Source organism: Pan paniscus, chromosome 17, assembly GCF_029289425.2.
Source record: "Pan paniscus chromosome 17, NHGRI_mPanPan1-v2.0_pri, whole genome shotgun sequence".
In the NCBI taxonomy this organism is placed as follows: Eukaryota; Metazoa; Chordata; class Mammalia; order Primates; family Hominidae; genus Pan; species Pan paniscus.
In genome coordinates, this window is record NC_073266.2 from 60439956 (window position 1) to 60454964 (window position 15009).

The 15009-nt window shown below is 35.2% G+C and overlaps 1 protein-coding gene across 2 annotated transcripts in view; it reads right to left on the reverse strand.

Moving 5' to 3' along the window:
- RIT2 (Ras like without CAAX 2) overlaps positions 1 to 15009 on the reverse strand; it is a 373037-nt gene that overhangs the window by 288549 nt on the left and 69479 nt on the right. For both annotated transcript variants that reach the window (XM_003830210.7, XM_003830211.7), the window contains exon 2: positions 2793 to 2849. In XM_003830210.7, coding sequence (XP_003830258.1) covers positions 2793 to 2849 — 57 coding nt within the window. The remainder of the gene's footprint in view (positions 1 to 2792; positions 2850 to 15009) is intronic.

A 15009-nucleotide genomic window follows, 5' to 3' on the forward strand; every position in this document is an offset into this window, starting at 1 on the left:
GATCTTCAAAGATCTGGTGCCTGGTAATGTATTTAGCTCTCGCTTGCCTTCCTACATATTATACCATTTGCTTCACCCTTGGGCTTCTGGTTCCCAAAATGCCCCAGCTTTGTCACTTGTTGTGCTGTCTTGTCTCGGTGCCTATACTTTTTGTTTTAGCAATCCCTCCTCTTCACCAGCCTAATTCCTATGCATCTTTCAAAAATAAGTGCAGAGATTATCTGCTCTAAACTATGAAACAAAATTATGGCAGGCAATTGTTTTGGACTGAGCTCCTGCCCTGGGCCTAACAGATGAGACCAAACCAAAATGAAGTCACTCACACTAGATGCCACAAAACCAACTGAAATTTTAAGCAAGCAAATAGACCCGTGAACAGACCAATACTTTCTGAAAGCAAGAGATTCCATTCTACCTAAGTCAGTGTAATAAAGAAGTCTCCTCTGCTTTAACCCTTACAAAAACAGTAATGTGAAGTAACCTAATATTAACCAATCTGCTTTTCCTTTCTATTATTATAAATTCATTGGTTACTGATGTTGAAATTGTTGCCAATAAATAAGGGGAACAATTACTCCTTGGGATGAACACTGGTATCAAATAATATATCTAACTCTTTTCAGTGATAAAGGGATCTTACGTTTTCAGAACTGGGGTATATTTGAAAGAAGAATAACTCTAAGCTGAATATAAGGGAGAAAATAAAGCCATATATATCTGTCAATTATTTTAGACAAAAGGCTATTTAAAAGCCTCAGTCAGTAGGGTAACAAACAGATCTAGAGAAGGATTGAAAAATATTTATTTCGTATCTCAATTGTGAAAAAAGTATCCTTGATAGGTGTTATTCTTTTATAATTTGAATGATTTTCAAACTGTACTAATATGAATTTCCTCTTAAGAGGTCATTAAGTCAGCCACACTGAGTTACAGTTATGTAGCAGAAGCAGGTGGAAGGTAAATTATTTCAGACTTTTACCTTCTGCAAGCAGGATACCAATGGAAAATTGCTAACCAATATTCCCATTAGAAAGGCCACAAAATGAAATGATAGGAAAATCAGATCAAAAGTAATAAAGTACTCTATGTTTCCATTTTCAAACTTCTTCTTCTAAAGCTGTTTTATTTATAGCCAGATAAAGGTATGATTGTAGCTATCTGTTAGTACTGAATGTCCAGGTATCTTAATCTCAAGTGATAGATGTGTCTCATGGATAACCAAAGGAGACATCATCATATACTTCTCATTTCTTCTATTTGAAGGAGTCATTTATGATTTATTCACATCTACTGCCCTGTTCAAGCTGTTAGACGTGAGAGGTTGATGAACAAGAGGCTGGTTTTTGAGACACCAATACATACAAAGCTTAAGAATAACAGAAAATAATCAACAACTGAGTGAATTTCTGATATCATAAATTATATATTATTGAATTTTCCAACAAGATAAAAGATTCAGAGATTTTTCCAAAGATTGTCCCTTTTGTGTAACTTACAGTGTGTGGTACAAAGCTATTGGCATTCTGGAATTAAGATATTTAGAAAATGGACTTAGAGAATTACCAAGCAACAGTTGCAGCTAACCACTTCTAAAACTTTACAAAGTAGTTTCTTTCTCTTTAGAAACAAACCTCAACTTGTTGAGGAAGTCCTTTCCAGTTACCACATACTAATTGCATGTACTTAAATCTAATCGATTTACTTCAACTGATGAGGTGGTCTTAATAAATAATCAGACATTTAAAAATAAGTATGTTTTATATATGTCAGCAATGGTATGCAAGCAAATATTCTGGGGACTTTTGGGAAAGAATACAGGAGTATAATCTACAGCATACCATTTAATATATCAAGTAGGATCTTGAATTAAAATTTCTTGATAAGCATAATAGAAACTAGATGATCTTACCCATGGGTGGGGTGAGGATAAGATATATTCAGACTGAGGGAACAAATAGGGTAAGTAATGGGGAGTGGTTAAAGGAGCTCACCATCCAGGCAACCAGTCAGCCATGAGGCTATATGCCTCCCTCTCTGGGAAATAATGCTTGATGTGTTTTTAATACCAGTGTGTTTCTGACAAAGAGTACTACGGTGGACTCTGCTTGAAAATTTCCAGCCAATTCTTTAAAGTAGTTTTTTGAATGAGTAAAGCAATTTTAAAGACATCTTTTGTGCTTTGAATGAGGGAGAAAACTTGTTCCCCAATGCAAAACTTCTGCAGTATATTATGACAGAAAGAAAACTGTGTAGGAGGAATAAAACATGGGTGGTGTTTTGGCTCTAGCAATATTTTAACACCTTAAATGTCAGTTTCCTAACCTTCAAGATGAGAATGATGGATAATATTATGTCTATATCTAACGTTCCAAATGCACCATTAACATGGCTAAATAACTCTGCAGTAGAAAATTCAGAGACTGACAGAAGTGAGCAAATACATATATAATCACATCAATTTTATTATCCAGAGTACAATTTTATTATCCAGAGAAACTTCTCAAATGCAGATAGATATCCATTATTAGATACTGAAATCACTTAATGGATTCCAACCACCATTTACCAGAAAGAAATAGAATAGATAATACCAGAGTACCCGGCAAGAAGTAAGACAAATACTGTCTCTTGAAGCTTCTGTTGTGGTATGTTACATATGATAGATTTGTGTGTATGTGTTCTGGGTCATAGAGTAAATTATATTTATTTTCCATCAACATTGCTATTATTTTCAAGCCACTTAGTCACAGTGTCTTTATTTGAGCTTACAGAGAAAGGAAGCTTCCACTTACCTATAGTAGGGTCATGATAATCAGGGAACTGATGACTAATAAACTGCATTGTCATTGCTGAAAGAAAAAAAAAACATTTTGTTTAATAAAAATTCACTAATTCATCAATAAGTTATTTACCAACATAGCCCACCAATCTTTTAAAAGGTTATGGTGAATAAGTTAGTTATGTGAGTGACTAATTTCACACAAAATGAAAACAATAAGACGAAGTTCTAGAGGGAAAAATGTGTCAGATAATGCCAGATACTTCTCTGAAATAAATATGTTCAAATTTTAAGTGTATTTCAATAAAAATGGTATTAGAGTAAAAATAAAGAAGCTCTTGACATAATGAAAATGTAAACCAGTTACAGAATCCCTCTTGACCTTCTCTGGTTGAATAGTTGGTAATGATGTGCAAGTCCCTTTCACCAAAGAATCTGTACATTCTCTGGGACTCTAAGTTTTTCATCTTTAAAGTGAATAGATACCCTCTGAAGTTCTTACGAACTATAAAGATATGTAATTACATTATTTTTGTCTTTAACTGTTCAAAATTAAAATTATTTCAGTTACTTTTATTTTGCCTAATTTATGTTATCGACCACCTTTTCTTCATTACTTTTTTTCTGTAATTCTGTACCCTCCACATTATTTCCAAACCTATGATTTTGTAAAACATTTGTAATATTTCTATTGTAAAGTATTTCCTCATGTGAATTTCCATTATTAGGAAGCAAAAGGAACTCTGAAGCAAAACAACAAACTTAGATAAAAATAGTGTATAATAGCTCTTCTCTTTCTTTTTTCCTCACTTCTGCATGTGTGTTTGTTAACAGACTCTCTCCTTGAGCAAATTTTAGGTAAGATCCTAAGCCTTCTTCTCTACTAGGCCTCAAACATGGACCCTGTCCTTGCATTCTGGCTGGGTCTATGTATCCCACTTGTCAAATCCTGCTAAGTCAGTTTAGAGAGACTCCTCCCCTAATATCTGATCCTCTGTCCTACCTTCAACAAGAATCCTGCTAAGTCAGTTTAGCAAGAATCTTCCTCCCCTTGATGTCTCCTCTTAGAAATTTTCCATTCACAGGTGTAAACCCTCCCCTCTCACCTTCCTCCTGCTCTGTGCCTTGCGTATACATCTCTGCATGCCCTTTCTGTGTTTGGAATTGAGCCCAGTTCTATACTGAGGACTCTTTTCCCTTATGGAAATAGTTCCTGGATTAAATTTATTTTTATTGCTTTAACTAGTGTCCAGCTCTGGTTGTTTTTAAGTGTGTACACACTTTAGCAAATATTCAGAGCAGAGAAGACTTAGTTACATTCAACAAACATGTGGAATGCGCTAGTCTGACCCTGCTGAGAAAAGCAAAGAAATGGAAACTGACCCAGTGGAAGAGAATTTCTGTTTTATGCTTTAACAATTGTTTACTTCCTTTATTTGCAGTGACAAAAGAAGTCTCTACATGTAAGTATTACTCAATTTGACAGCTTTGGGCAAATTTTTGAAATGCAAATCAACGTTCCTTACAGATAGCCTGAGGAGTTAGAATACTTCAGGTAAACAAACTGAAAGCAACATGTTTATTAAGTGGATATGAAGAAGCATTTGGAAAATGCTTTTCCTGAATTTTAAAATGACAGTTGCCTCCCTCTCTTAGTTCCTGACTGAAGTTAGTTCCTGAACTTCAGTCAGGCTCCTCTGAACCCTCTTCTCACCTACACCTAAACTTTTGTACTTCCATATTCATCTTTTCATAACCCAGATTTAGCAAGAATACTGCTAAATCAGTTTAGAGAGCATCCCTTACCCTTGATATCTGATCATTCTCAATACCTGATCAAATTCTTCATCCCCACCACTCCTCAAGGAATATTTGATTTCCCTGCCTTCAGCAAGAATCTCATTAAATTTGTTTAACCAGAATCACCTCTTCTGGATATTTCTTAGTAATTTTTCCATCCACTGACCCCAATCCTGCTTCTCGGCTATACACCCGCCTTAGTGCTTGCTGTATTTGGAACTAAGACCAGTTCTATATGTAGTTCTTTATCCTTTGCCATAGCTCCTGAATAAAATCTGTTCTTACCAATTTAACTAGTCTCTGGCTCTGATTTTCTTTAACAATGTTAAGAATGATTGATATTGCTACTCAAATGTCACACCATTCTATTCACACATTTAAACCTTCCTCTATCAGGTAGCAGTACACGATAGTCATGGAAGCTATCAAGAAGCAATAGGAAGAACTGTTATGGGCTAAGTTAATTGCTATGCAATTTGGAAGGAATTGTGGAGCCTGAAGAAATTTTGAACAAATTTAAGAAAGAAGATATGAAAGCATTTTAATAAATAATAGAAATATTTGGATATTAGACTTGAGAAACATACAGCCAACATCAGAAATAAATGAATCAGTCAGGGACTTACCTGTTACAGTTATTTATAAGAACACCTAGGCCGGGAGCAGTGGCTCACGCCTGTAATCCTAGCACTTTGGGAGGCCAAGGCGGGTGGATCACCTGAGGTCAGGAGTCCTAGAACAGCCTGGCCAACACGGCGAAATCCCGTCTCTACTAAAAATACGGAAATCAGCCGGGCGTGGTGGCGCATGCTTGTTATCCCAGCTACTCAGGAGGCTGAGGCAGGAGAATCACTTGAACCTGGGAGGTGGAGGGTGCAGTGAGCCGAAATTGTGCCCCTGCACTCCAGCCTGGGTGACACAGCCAGACTCCATCCCCCGCTACCTCCCCCCGCCAGCCTGCCCCGCAAAAACAAAACAAAACAAAACAAAAAGTATATATTTAGATGATGGAGTTTGTGCTTTAATGGAAACCTGCTGCTTGTTGTATAATTGAAAAAAGCCCTTTAAGTGTGGAATCTTCTGACCCACCGCTGAGACAGAATCAAAGCAAAAGGAGCCAGCTGAGCTTTTTTTCAGAATTCAAAAGATAATTTTAGAAAGATTGATTTGTATAAGTTTCTTTTGTGTTTTACAAAGTGGATCCCCTATAGGACATCTAACAGGCATTTCCATTTGGGGGAGATAATTTATAAAAAACAATTTTTGAAAAATCTCTCCTAAGTACCTATCAAGCTCAACCTGTTATCACACTGGAGAGAATCTGCTATCAGTCAGACTGGAGATTAAATTTTATTTCATTTTATGTTACACAGTTTTATATCCTCAAAAAATTGGCATTCTATTATTCCTTGCTAAAGAGCAACTTCATAAGAAACTCAAAGAACATAATTCTATCCTTTTTTCAGATATTTTAATTGTACTGACTTTATAATATCTTAATACATTGGTTCTAAAAATCTAATAACAATGGTCTATCTTTTACTCCCAAAACATTCATTTATATACACACAAGAACACAATATTGAGAAACAGGTAACGATCAACATGTCCCAAGTAAGAACAGTTGTCCTAGAAAATACCAGCATAAGTCATAAATCAATATTTTGATCAGAATGTTAGGGTATCAATGAACAATGCAATTGTGAATTGTGGCTTTTATTATTTAAAAGTTTCCCTTATCTCATTTAATTATTTTTATCGTTTTGGTCTGATCAAAGTTATAATCACTGCATTAACTTTGTTTCTATTTTGGGGGTTTATTCCTAATTTTTCTTTGAATTTACAATCGTAAATCACTGTGTTTCAGGAGGTTCTTGGTATATTACAGTGCTGGATTTTTTGTACCAATTTAAAATTTGTTTTATTTTAATAGGCAAGTTAAGTCCATTCACATTCTTGTACTCATGTTCTTATTCTTGTTTTAGTCTAAGGTTTAAAATTGAATATAATAAATCTTCATCAATTAGCAATTTTTTTTCAAAGCTTTACCAATCTTCCCTTGATTGGATGGAGGAATATATATATATATATATATATATATATATATATATATTTATGATAGAATTCATGGGTACAGTATTTCCAGTGTTCTTGCCTATTTAGAACTATTTTTCTATAGCCTTGATACTTACAAGACAACTTGGCTGGATATAAAATACTTGTCCTGCACTTTTCTGAACCATGTTAACTGTTTGATCTGTTTTTCTGGAGATACTAAGGATTCTTTTTTCTTTATAGTCCGCTAGTTTTACTAAGTTATGTCTTGAAATTAATAGTTTCAGGCCGGACGCCGTGGCTCACGCCTGTAATCCCAGTACTTTGAGAGGCCAAGGCGGGCGGATCACGAGGTCAGGAGATCGAGACCATCCTGGCTAACACGGTGAAACCCCGTCTTTACTAAAAATACAAAAAAATGGGCCAGGCATAGTGGTGGGTGCCTGTAATCCTAGCTACTCGGGAGGCTGAGGCAGGAGAATAGTGTGAACCCGAGAGGCAGAGCTTGCAGTGAGAAGAGATTGCGCCACTGCACTCCAGCCTGGGCGACAGAGTGAGACTCCGTCTCAAAAAAAAAAAAAAAAAAAAAACAGTTTCAGATTTTTTTTTTTCAGGTACAAGTGGGTCGTTTCAATAAGTAAACACATATTTTCTTTAATTTCTAGAACTTTTTATTGAATCGTGGTTTTTTTTGTTTTTTTTTTTTACATATTGTTGTTTTTATTCTTCAAGGATTTGACTTTTTATGCTGTTGAATATTTTTTGCCTGGTTTTCATTTCTACCACATTTTCTCTGACTTTTTAGACCTTGTAAAAATTATTATTAATCACATGTTAATTCTCTTGATTGTTTCCCTGCTCTCCAAATGTCTCAGTTTTCATTCCAAACTATTCTCCCAAGGGTACCTTGTGATTTGTCCCTTATTTCTCAGATGATTTTGTCTTTTCCTACAATTTCTTTTTTCTCAGTATATATCTTCTTTAAGTTATTTCTGTTTCTCAGTTTTTGAATTTCTGATTCTGTCTTTAAATTCATCTACACACGATTATTTGAGGATGTTTAATTCAGTTAAGCTTCTTGTAGTACATGTCAATGCTTTGTTAAATTTTGGGGGAGAATATTTATTAGCTTAAAACAGTTGATTCCCTTTTCTTTTTTCTTCTTAGGGTAGTTTTGTACCATGTTTGTGTCACCTTTTTTTCTCTGTTTCTATGCATTACATATTCAGTTATTACATCAAGGGTGTTGTCTTCTCTCAGGTTAGTAAAGTGCAGGATTTTTTTTTATTTCAAATTAGGTAACATTGACAGGTGGTGGGGATCATAGAAGTGATTGTCATATCTTGTTTCTCTTTGTTTTCAACAGAATCTTTAGTTTTCTTCATTACCTTCCTACCTTTTCCTTCACTGCCACATCTTGAAGATGAATACTGCTTTTCTACTTATTTCCATCTCCCTGAGAAGCAGATTGTCAGTTCTGGTTCTGTTTACTGTCAAGGACATTATCACTGCTGTGAAACATAAACTTTCAGACTAATTTTCAGTATTTTGGCAATTAGCGTTGTATGGCTTTCTTTCAAAGGATGATTTTACCAATATTTCATTTAAGTACTTGACTTTCCTCTCCTCTTTTTCTCAGTCTTTTAAGTCTTCTCTCTCTCCATCCTGCACAACCACAACCTTGTAATGGCACCAGAATTTCTGTTGACTTTTTTTTTTCCTTTTTTTTTTTGAGACTGAGTTTTGCTCCTGTTGGCCAGGCTGGAGTGCAATGGTGCGATCTCAGCTCACTGCAGCCCCCGCCTCCTGGGTTCAAGAAATTATCCTGCCTCAGCCTCCCAAGTAGCTGGGATTACAGGCATGTGACACCATGCCCGACTAATTTTGTATTTTTAATAGAGACAGGGTTTCTCCATGTTGGTCAGGCTGGTCTCGAACTCCTGACCTCAGGTGATCCACCCTCCTTGGCCTCCCAAAATGCTGGGATTACAGGCGTGAGCCACCACACCTGACCTCTGCTTTATTTTTCTACTTAGAGGTAATTTGACATTCATGGCATAGATCACATGTGGTTTAATTGTACTTTTTGTTGGTACTTTGGCTCTGTGGAAGGATGTATGGAGAAATTCAGATTCAAGAGGCCAACTATATTCTCCTATTCATTTCTCACTGACCAGTAAACCCTTATGTGTAAGATGGAGCCCACAAAATTCTTGAAGTATAGATCTTCAAAACTTGATGCTGAAAATGAGCAATTAATTTTTTCATGGAGAATTTAGGTCAAATATGAACTAAACACAATGTATTTAGTTTCTCTTCTTATCTATGCATCAGATTATTTCAATTAGAGGACTAGAATCTATTTGTCTAAAAAGGCCGAGAGAAAAGTGTAAGAAAGACTGTCACTGGATACCAATTTGGTCAAGACCGCTTAGAACAAGAAAAATCATGCTGTCCGTTCCAAAAGATTTTAAAGTTCACCCATAAAACACCTATTGAGCATCTACTGTGTGCTAGATATTGGCAATACCAAATAAATAGGTGGAACCCTTCAAATATAGTGAATTCTAGATGTGTTTTAGACATCCTGAACCAGAAAATTAAGCTGCATGCATGTGTGAGTGTGGGTAGTGGAGAGATTGATGGAAATAGGTGCCCTGGCATAAGTAGAATGTATAAGAACGCTATTTCCTAGCTCTGTCTTATAAAGAATTTATTAGTGCGAAAGGCAAATGGCTGAACAAGCTTTTGGTGTCTTTGCTGCAATTATTTTTCACTTATGTCAAATGCAACATAAGTTATGCTGGAAGATGACCATTGTGTTCTATGGAGTCTTTCCCAGATCCTCTCATCAAGAGGTCTCTCAGCCCTCAGAACATCAAGGCCTCCTCTGAGTTCTTTATGAAAAATTGGCAGAAAAGTGAAGTAAGAGAATTCAGAGAATTGTGTGACAGAATGTTAAGTAAAAAAAGTGCCATAAATATTGTACATTACTGTATCCACAGTCTATTATCAAAACTCAGTTACTTGGCTCCTCCTAACTACTATGAGATGGGGGTGCATGTTAGGAAGAAAAGAAAATAGGTTTGCTGAACACATAGCAGGCTTCAGCATAAGGGGGAAAAGGATATTTAAAGGAAAGGTGGAAATGTCAAATGAAGGAAAATGAAATGTTATACTTTCCCCCCCCCAAAAAAAAATCATTTTCTGAAAAAAATAACTTTGGCTTTAATGTTACTCTGTATCTTACTAGCTTCTATAAGAAATGCTTCTAAATTATCTGAATAAGCCCCTTTTAATTTTTGATGAATATTAACAGAAATTATTATTAAAAACCATACTTTTAAAAATTTTTGTAGGGTGTAAAACCTACATGCTAGAAATATATGTATAATTATATTTATTGCTTTTAAAAATTAATTATCTAGATAGGAGTACATCTGAAATAATATGTGAAGCGTTTTTTCAGCTTAACTATGTGGTCATCATAAAAATATCTGGGAAAAGAAATAACAATAGGAGGCTTTTTCTACTTTATGCACATAAACGCTTCTTTGAAAGTTGGTTAGTGGCTTTATGGATACAAAGAAAGTGAAGAGTGTGTATGAGTAGAGAAGACATTGGGTCCGAATATTTGCAATCTTTATAAAAGTAATTAGGGATGAAAATAAAGAATGCTTAGTAGACTCAATAGCCCTTTGCTTTAACTTCTAAAATTATTACAGTTAATTTATTACCCTTGTACAGCAAGTAAGAATATTACCCTACCAGAGAAATGGACATTACTTAACGGTAAGCCCTGGATACTGTTAGGAAGTACCTGATGGATTTCATATCAAAGACCCTTTTTCTTTATTAGTGGCTATATCATTAACATATGTTATGTAAATGTAGTGTTTCCAAGGACTTTATAAAATATTCATTAAGTACATATAATAAATAATGGCCAAATGCATCTTAAATGTTCATACAATGGCAGTGGTGAGAGATTAAAAACAATCATTTTTTAAAGCAAACACATTTTGTGTGGACGTCTTTTTTCATGCACATATTTTTATTTAAATTTCCATTTTATTATTCAGATATTCGCATAATTTACTATTTCATTTTAAAGTTAAATATAAGTCAACTGCTTCTTACTTTGCATAATTCAGTATTAAATCATCAAATTTACTTCTCTGAAAATCTGACAATATTATATATCACCCTCCTTGGAATGTCAGTGGTATTTGGCCAGAGGCAGAGACTGTCAGTTATGAAAGAGGAAAATTATAGAAAGGGGTTATTTCCTACAAAATAATATATATATATAGCGTAAGATCATATAACTCATTATTACTCCTCCAACCCACACCCACTCCTCCAAAAAATACTTGATATTTATGCGAAGTACTAAACTAAAGCAATTTAGAGAATAATACAATCTAAAAACTCAAAGACAGAAGATGGCAAATCACTGCTTTCCTTTTGAGAATTGATGTCCTGTCAGTGAAATGGGAAAAATGAGACTGGGAGACAGGTCACTAAGATTTAGCCCCATTTGTCTTGGTTTTTGGGACCATGAAAAAATTACTCAAACTCTCTGACTTAATTTTCTTGTCTGAAAAATGAGAAGAGGGAAGAGAGATAACTTAAAACCGCCTCCAAATTAAGCATTCTGCAATACCTCTTTCTTCATTTCATTGTTACCATCATCACCATTCCTTCCTCATCTATTTAGGATCTGGTTATTTCTCTTGTACTTCAGTCCTCTATTTTAATCACTCTGTTTCTGTCACATTGGCCTTCAGAGTTTGTCACACCTTTCAGTAACGCCCTTTCCCAAGGAGAGTCTTTGTTGGTGCTTCTACCTCTGCCTGGAGAACTCTCCTCCAGATATCTGCATGGCTTGCTCTGTATTTCTTTCAGATTATTACTCACTTGGGCCTTCTCTGGGAGGTGTTCTCTCATTACTGAATTTAAATCAAAACCCATTCCTCCTCCTTGGAACTCCCTATGTTCCCTTGCTGGCATTCTTTCATTCAAAAATAGTATGTGTCAGACGCTGTTTAGATAGTTGGGATATGTCAGTGGACGAAACAGATGAAGACCCTTGCCTTCTAAAGGTTTACATTTGAGAAGAAGATGGGGAGTTGTGGAGGAGGACAGCCAGTGAAATTACACACACATTTGCTTACACAGTAATAGTATGTTTGATGGTGACAACAGCAACAAAAAATAAAATTATTATAGCACTGTTATTAAAATAAACATTTATTATGGTAGGTGGGATAAAATTCTATGACAAAATTAAATAAATATAGCATTTTCAACAAGAATAAGAACCATGTACAATTTTCCACTATTAAATAACTTGTTCATATAGTTTATAAAAAAGATAATAATGAGTATTAAATTATTATGTCTTTTATGTCCAAATAGATATATTTACAATAAATTATAGGATTTTTATTGAAGACATCATTATTTAAAATAAGGCAGAAATTATATCTTTTAAAACAATTTAAATTTAGGATAATATTTTATATATCAATTTAAAAGTATTTAAGTTTGATTTATAACCTTACAAAATTCCTTGAAGGAACAATTTAACAAAATTGTTTTGAGAGCCATGCAGTAACTTGGTTAGGTTACAGAGCAATATCAAGGAATCAAATTGATTGGGCCATAGGACCCCAAAGCCAGACTCTTTCCATTGTGCTAATTGGTTTTCAATAATTCCTTCCTCTTACCTGAAAATTTATGCACCACGTGGGCCATTGATATTTGCTGAGTAATAACACACACGTACACTAAATGTTTATTTTTGAATGAATAAATAAATAAATGCATCTAAAATTAACTTTTGACTCAAAGTCAAATTAAAGTAAAAGCAGGGAGACTGGGCTGCGCCTGGTGGCTCACGCTTGTAACCCAGCACTTTGGGAGGCCGAGGCGGGCCGATTACCTGAGGTCAGGAGTTCAAGACCAGCCTGACCAACATGGAGAAACCCCGTCTCTATTAAAAATACAAAATTAGCCGGGCTTGGTGGCACATGTCTGTAATCCCAGCTACTAGGGAAGCTGAGGCAAGAGAATTGCTTCAATCAGGGAGGTGGAGGTTGCAGTGAGCTGAGATAGCTGAGATAGCGCCATTGCACTCCAGCCTGGGCAACAAGAGCGAAACTCCGTCTCAAACAAATAAATAAATAAATCAAATAAATAAATAAATAAATAAATAAATAAATAAAAGAAAGCAGGGAGAGTGTTCTTTTATTTTCCCCTCAGCACACATATTTACAAACATTTTCTAAATTGCATTGAGTTGAGGATCAGAAATAGAGCTACAAGAATCCATAGCACAGGATCTTTCCCAAGGAGTACATGCCCAGAGGAAGCATGGCAGAACAGCACCCAGCACCTAGGCAGCCAAGCTGCTGAGCACGGAGAATAAGACTGAGATAACTACCAACCTGGAATGGCCCCAAACAGGAGTGATAGGATCTTTTTAAAGTCAAGGTAAAAGGGAGGTACTAAGAATAGTAAAATAGGATCCTTGTGGAGTTTGGTAAAGATCTCCTAATTCTCTTTGCAGCTTTTAATACTGACAATGTTGATCTTCTGTACTGAAAGAATGTTGAATCAGAAATTGGGTAAGAGGTATCCCGATCCCACTTTAATGACAGATTTCATTTTTTTTCTAATTAATGCATTTCTACAATGAAAGAAGTTCTCCTCTGTTTTCTCTAGGAATAATACAGGTTCTAAATTTCTATAAAATTAACATTTAGAAAGGGGTATTCAGCACTGGTGGTTTGGTGCTTTCCAGATCAAAAGCATAATTCAGCGTATTTATATTAAAGTAATGAAGCTCATTAATGCAGGCTAATACCAAACCTATACTTCCCAGAGTCAGAATTTCTGAACAAATTATTTTCTTAGAACAAATCCATCACAGTTCAAAGATGGGAAGGGAATCTGAGATTGTGATTTAATTTGTTTATTTAGTCATAAGACATTTACTGAAGGGCTGGTATGTCTACGTTTCTATAGGTGTGTGGTTATAGGATATGGATGGTTGAGAAGAAAAGGACTGAGATTTGGGGGTTGAGGGACAGATTAGAAAACAGCATCATTTAGTTGGGGAAATGGTGTTCAACTAAGCAGCTGGATGGGAGCAGCACCTTTTGCAATTCATCATTTCCCTGAGTGTTTTTCCTTCTATGGAATGTTCCCCTTTACTTTCTTGACATTTTTCCAAACTCACTGCTAATGGAAAGAAATTGTGCTTTCCAGGACTTTAAAAACTCTATTCATCTTCACTGACTGATTTTCAAGGATGATTGATGAGACACAAAAAAGCAAAGAATATTAAAAACTAAATATTACCAGTCATTATTTATTTGCTGTATGCTGACAGTTTATTTTGAACTTAAACAAAGAAGAAAAATAGACATTTTCACTAATATTTTCTCAAGTATTTTATCATTTAGGATAAACCTCATCTCCTTAGGTAAATGAAATACCTAAGGAGTATTTCAGTATGCAGTGCCCTGCATACCTGTGCCAACATACGTAAATACAACTCTCTCTGTAGTGCCATTCTTACAGCATAATAACTAATGGAGACAATTACTGGAGTCTCATCTACATGAATGGGTGGTAGTAACTACAGACAATTCCAAAGCATTCAGATTTTAAAATGTGTATAATTTGTCATAGGAGTTATTGTAGATGTTAACATCTAATCCATATGAGAATTAACATTTTTATCATTTGCCACAATAAGAATTTACTCTGTCTTGACACCCTGATCCTGCAATGAAAACATTTTCTGATATTTCAGATAATCATGTTAGTAACTAATGGGCACCAACGTACACCCAGGGCTGAAGGTTTTACTTTCATTGGTTTAGAAGATTATCAAAGCATTAAGGCACCCGTGATTTAAGTGTTGTAATATCTGCATACATCCTAAGCATTTTCTTTTGTTTGATGAATCTCTATCCTACTTGTAACAATTTTGTAAAAACACTTTGAGAAGAGATCATAGAACAGTCAACTGCCTACCTTATCAGAAGGGCATTGGGAGGGCACAAATAATATTTTTACCTCACCTCTAATATCTTTTTACCTCCTGCCTGGAACTTCCCATTTTGTGCCTTGTGTCATGAATGTGTTTGGCTTCCTAGACTCTTTTCTTAAGACATCATTAGCTTCCCTCAGCTTCCATAGTCCTTCATGAAAAAAACTGAAAATGGAGGATGCACCATATCCTGAATAAAAGGCACACTCTTTCATGGCCTTATGTAGACCATATCTATTTAAATTAATTACGGTAATAATGGTGATAATCTTTATAATATTATATTTTCATAGGGTTCTTTTGGTTTATA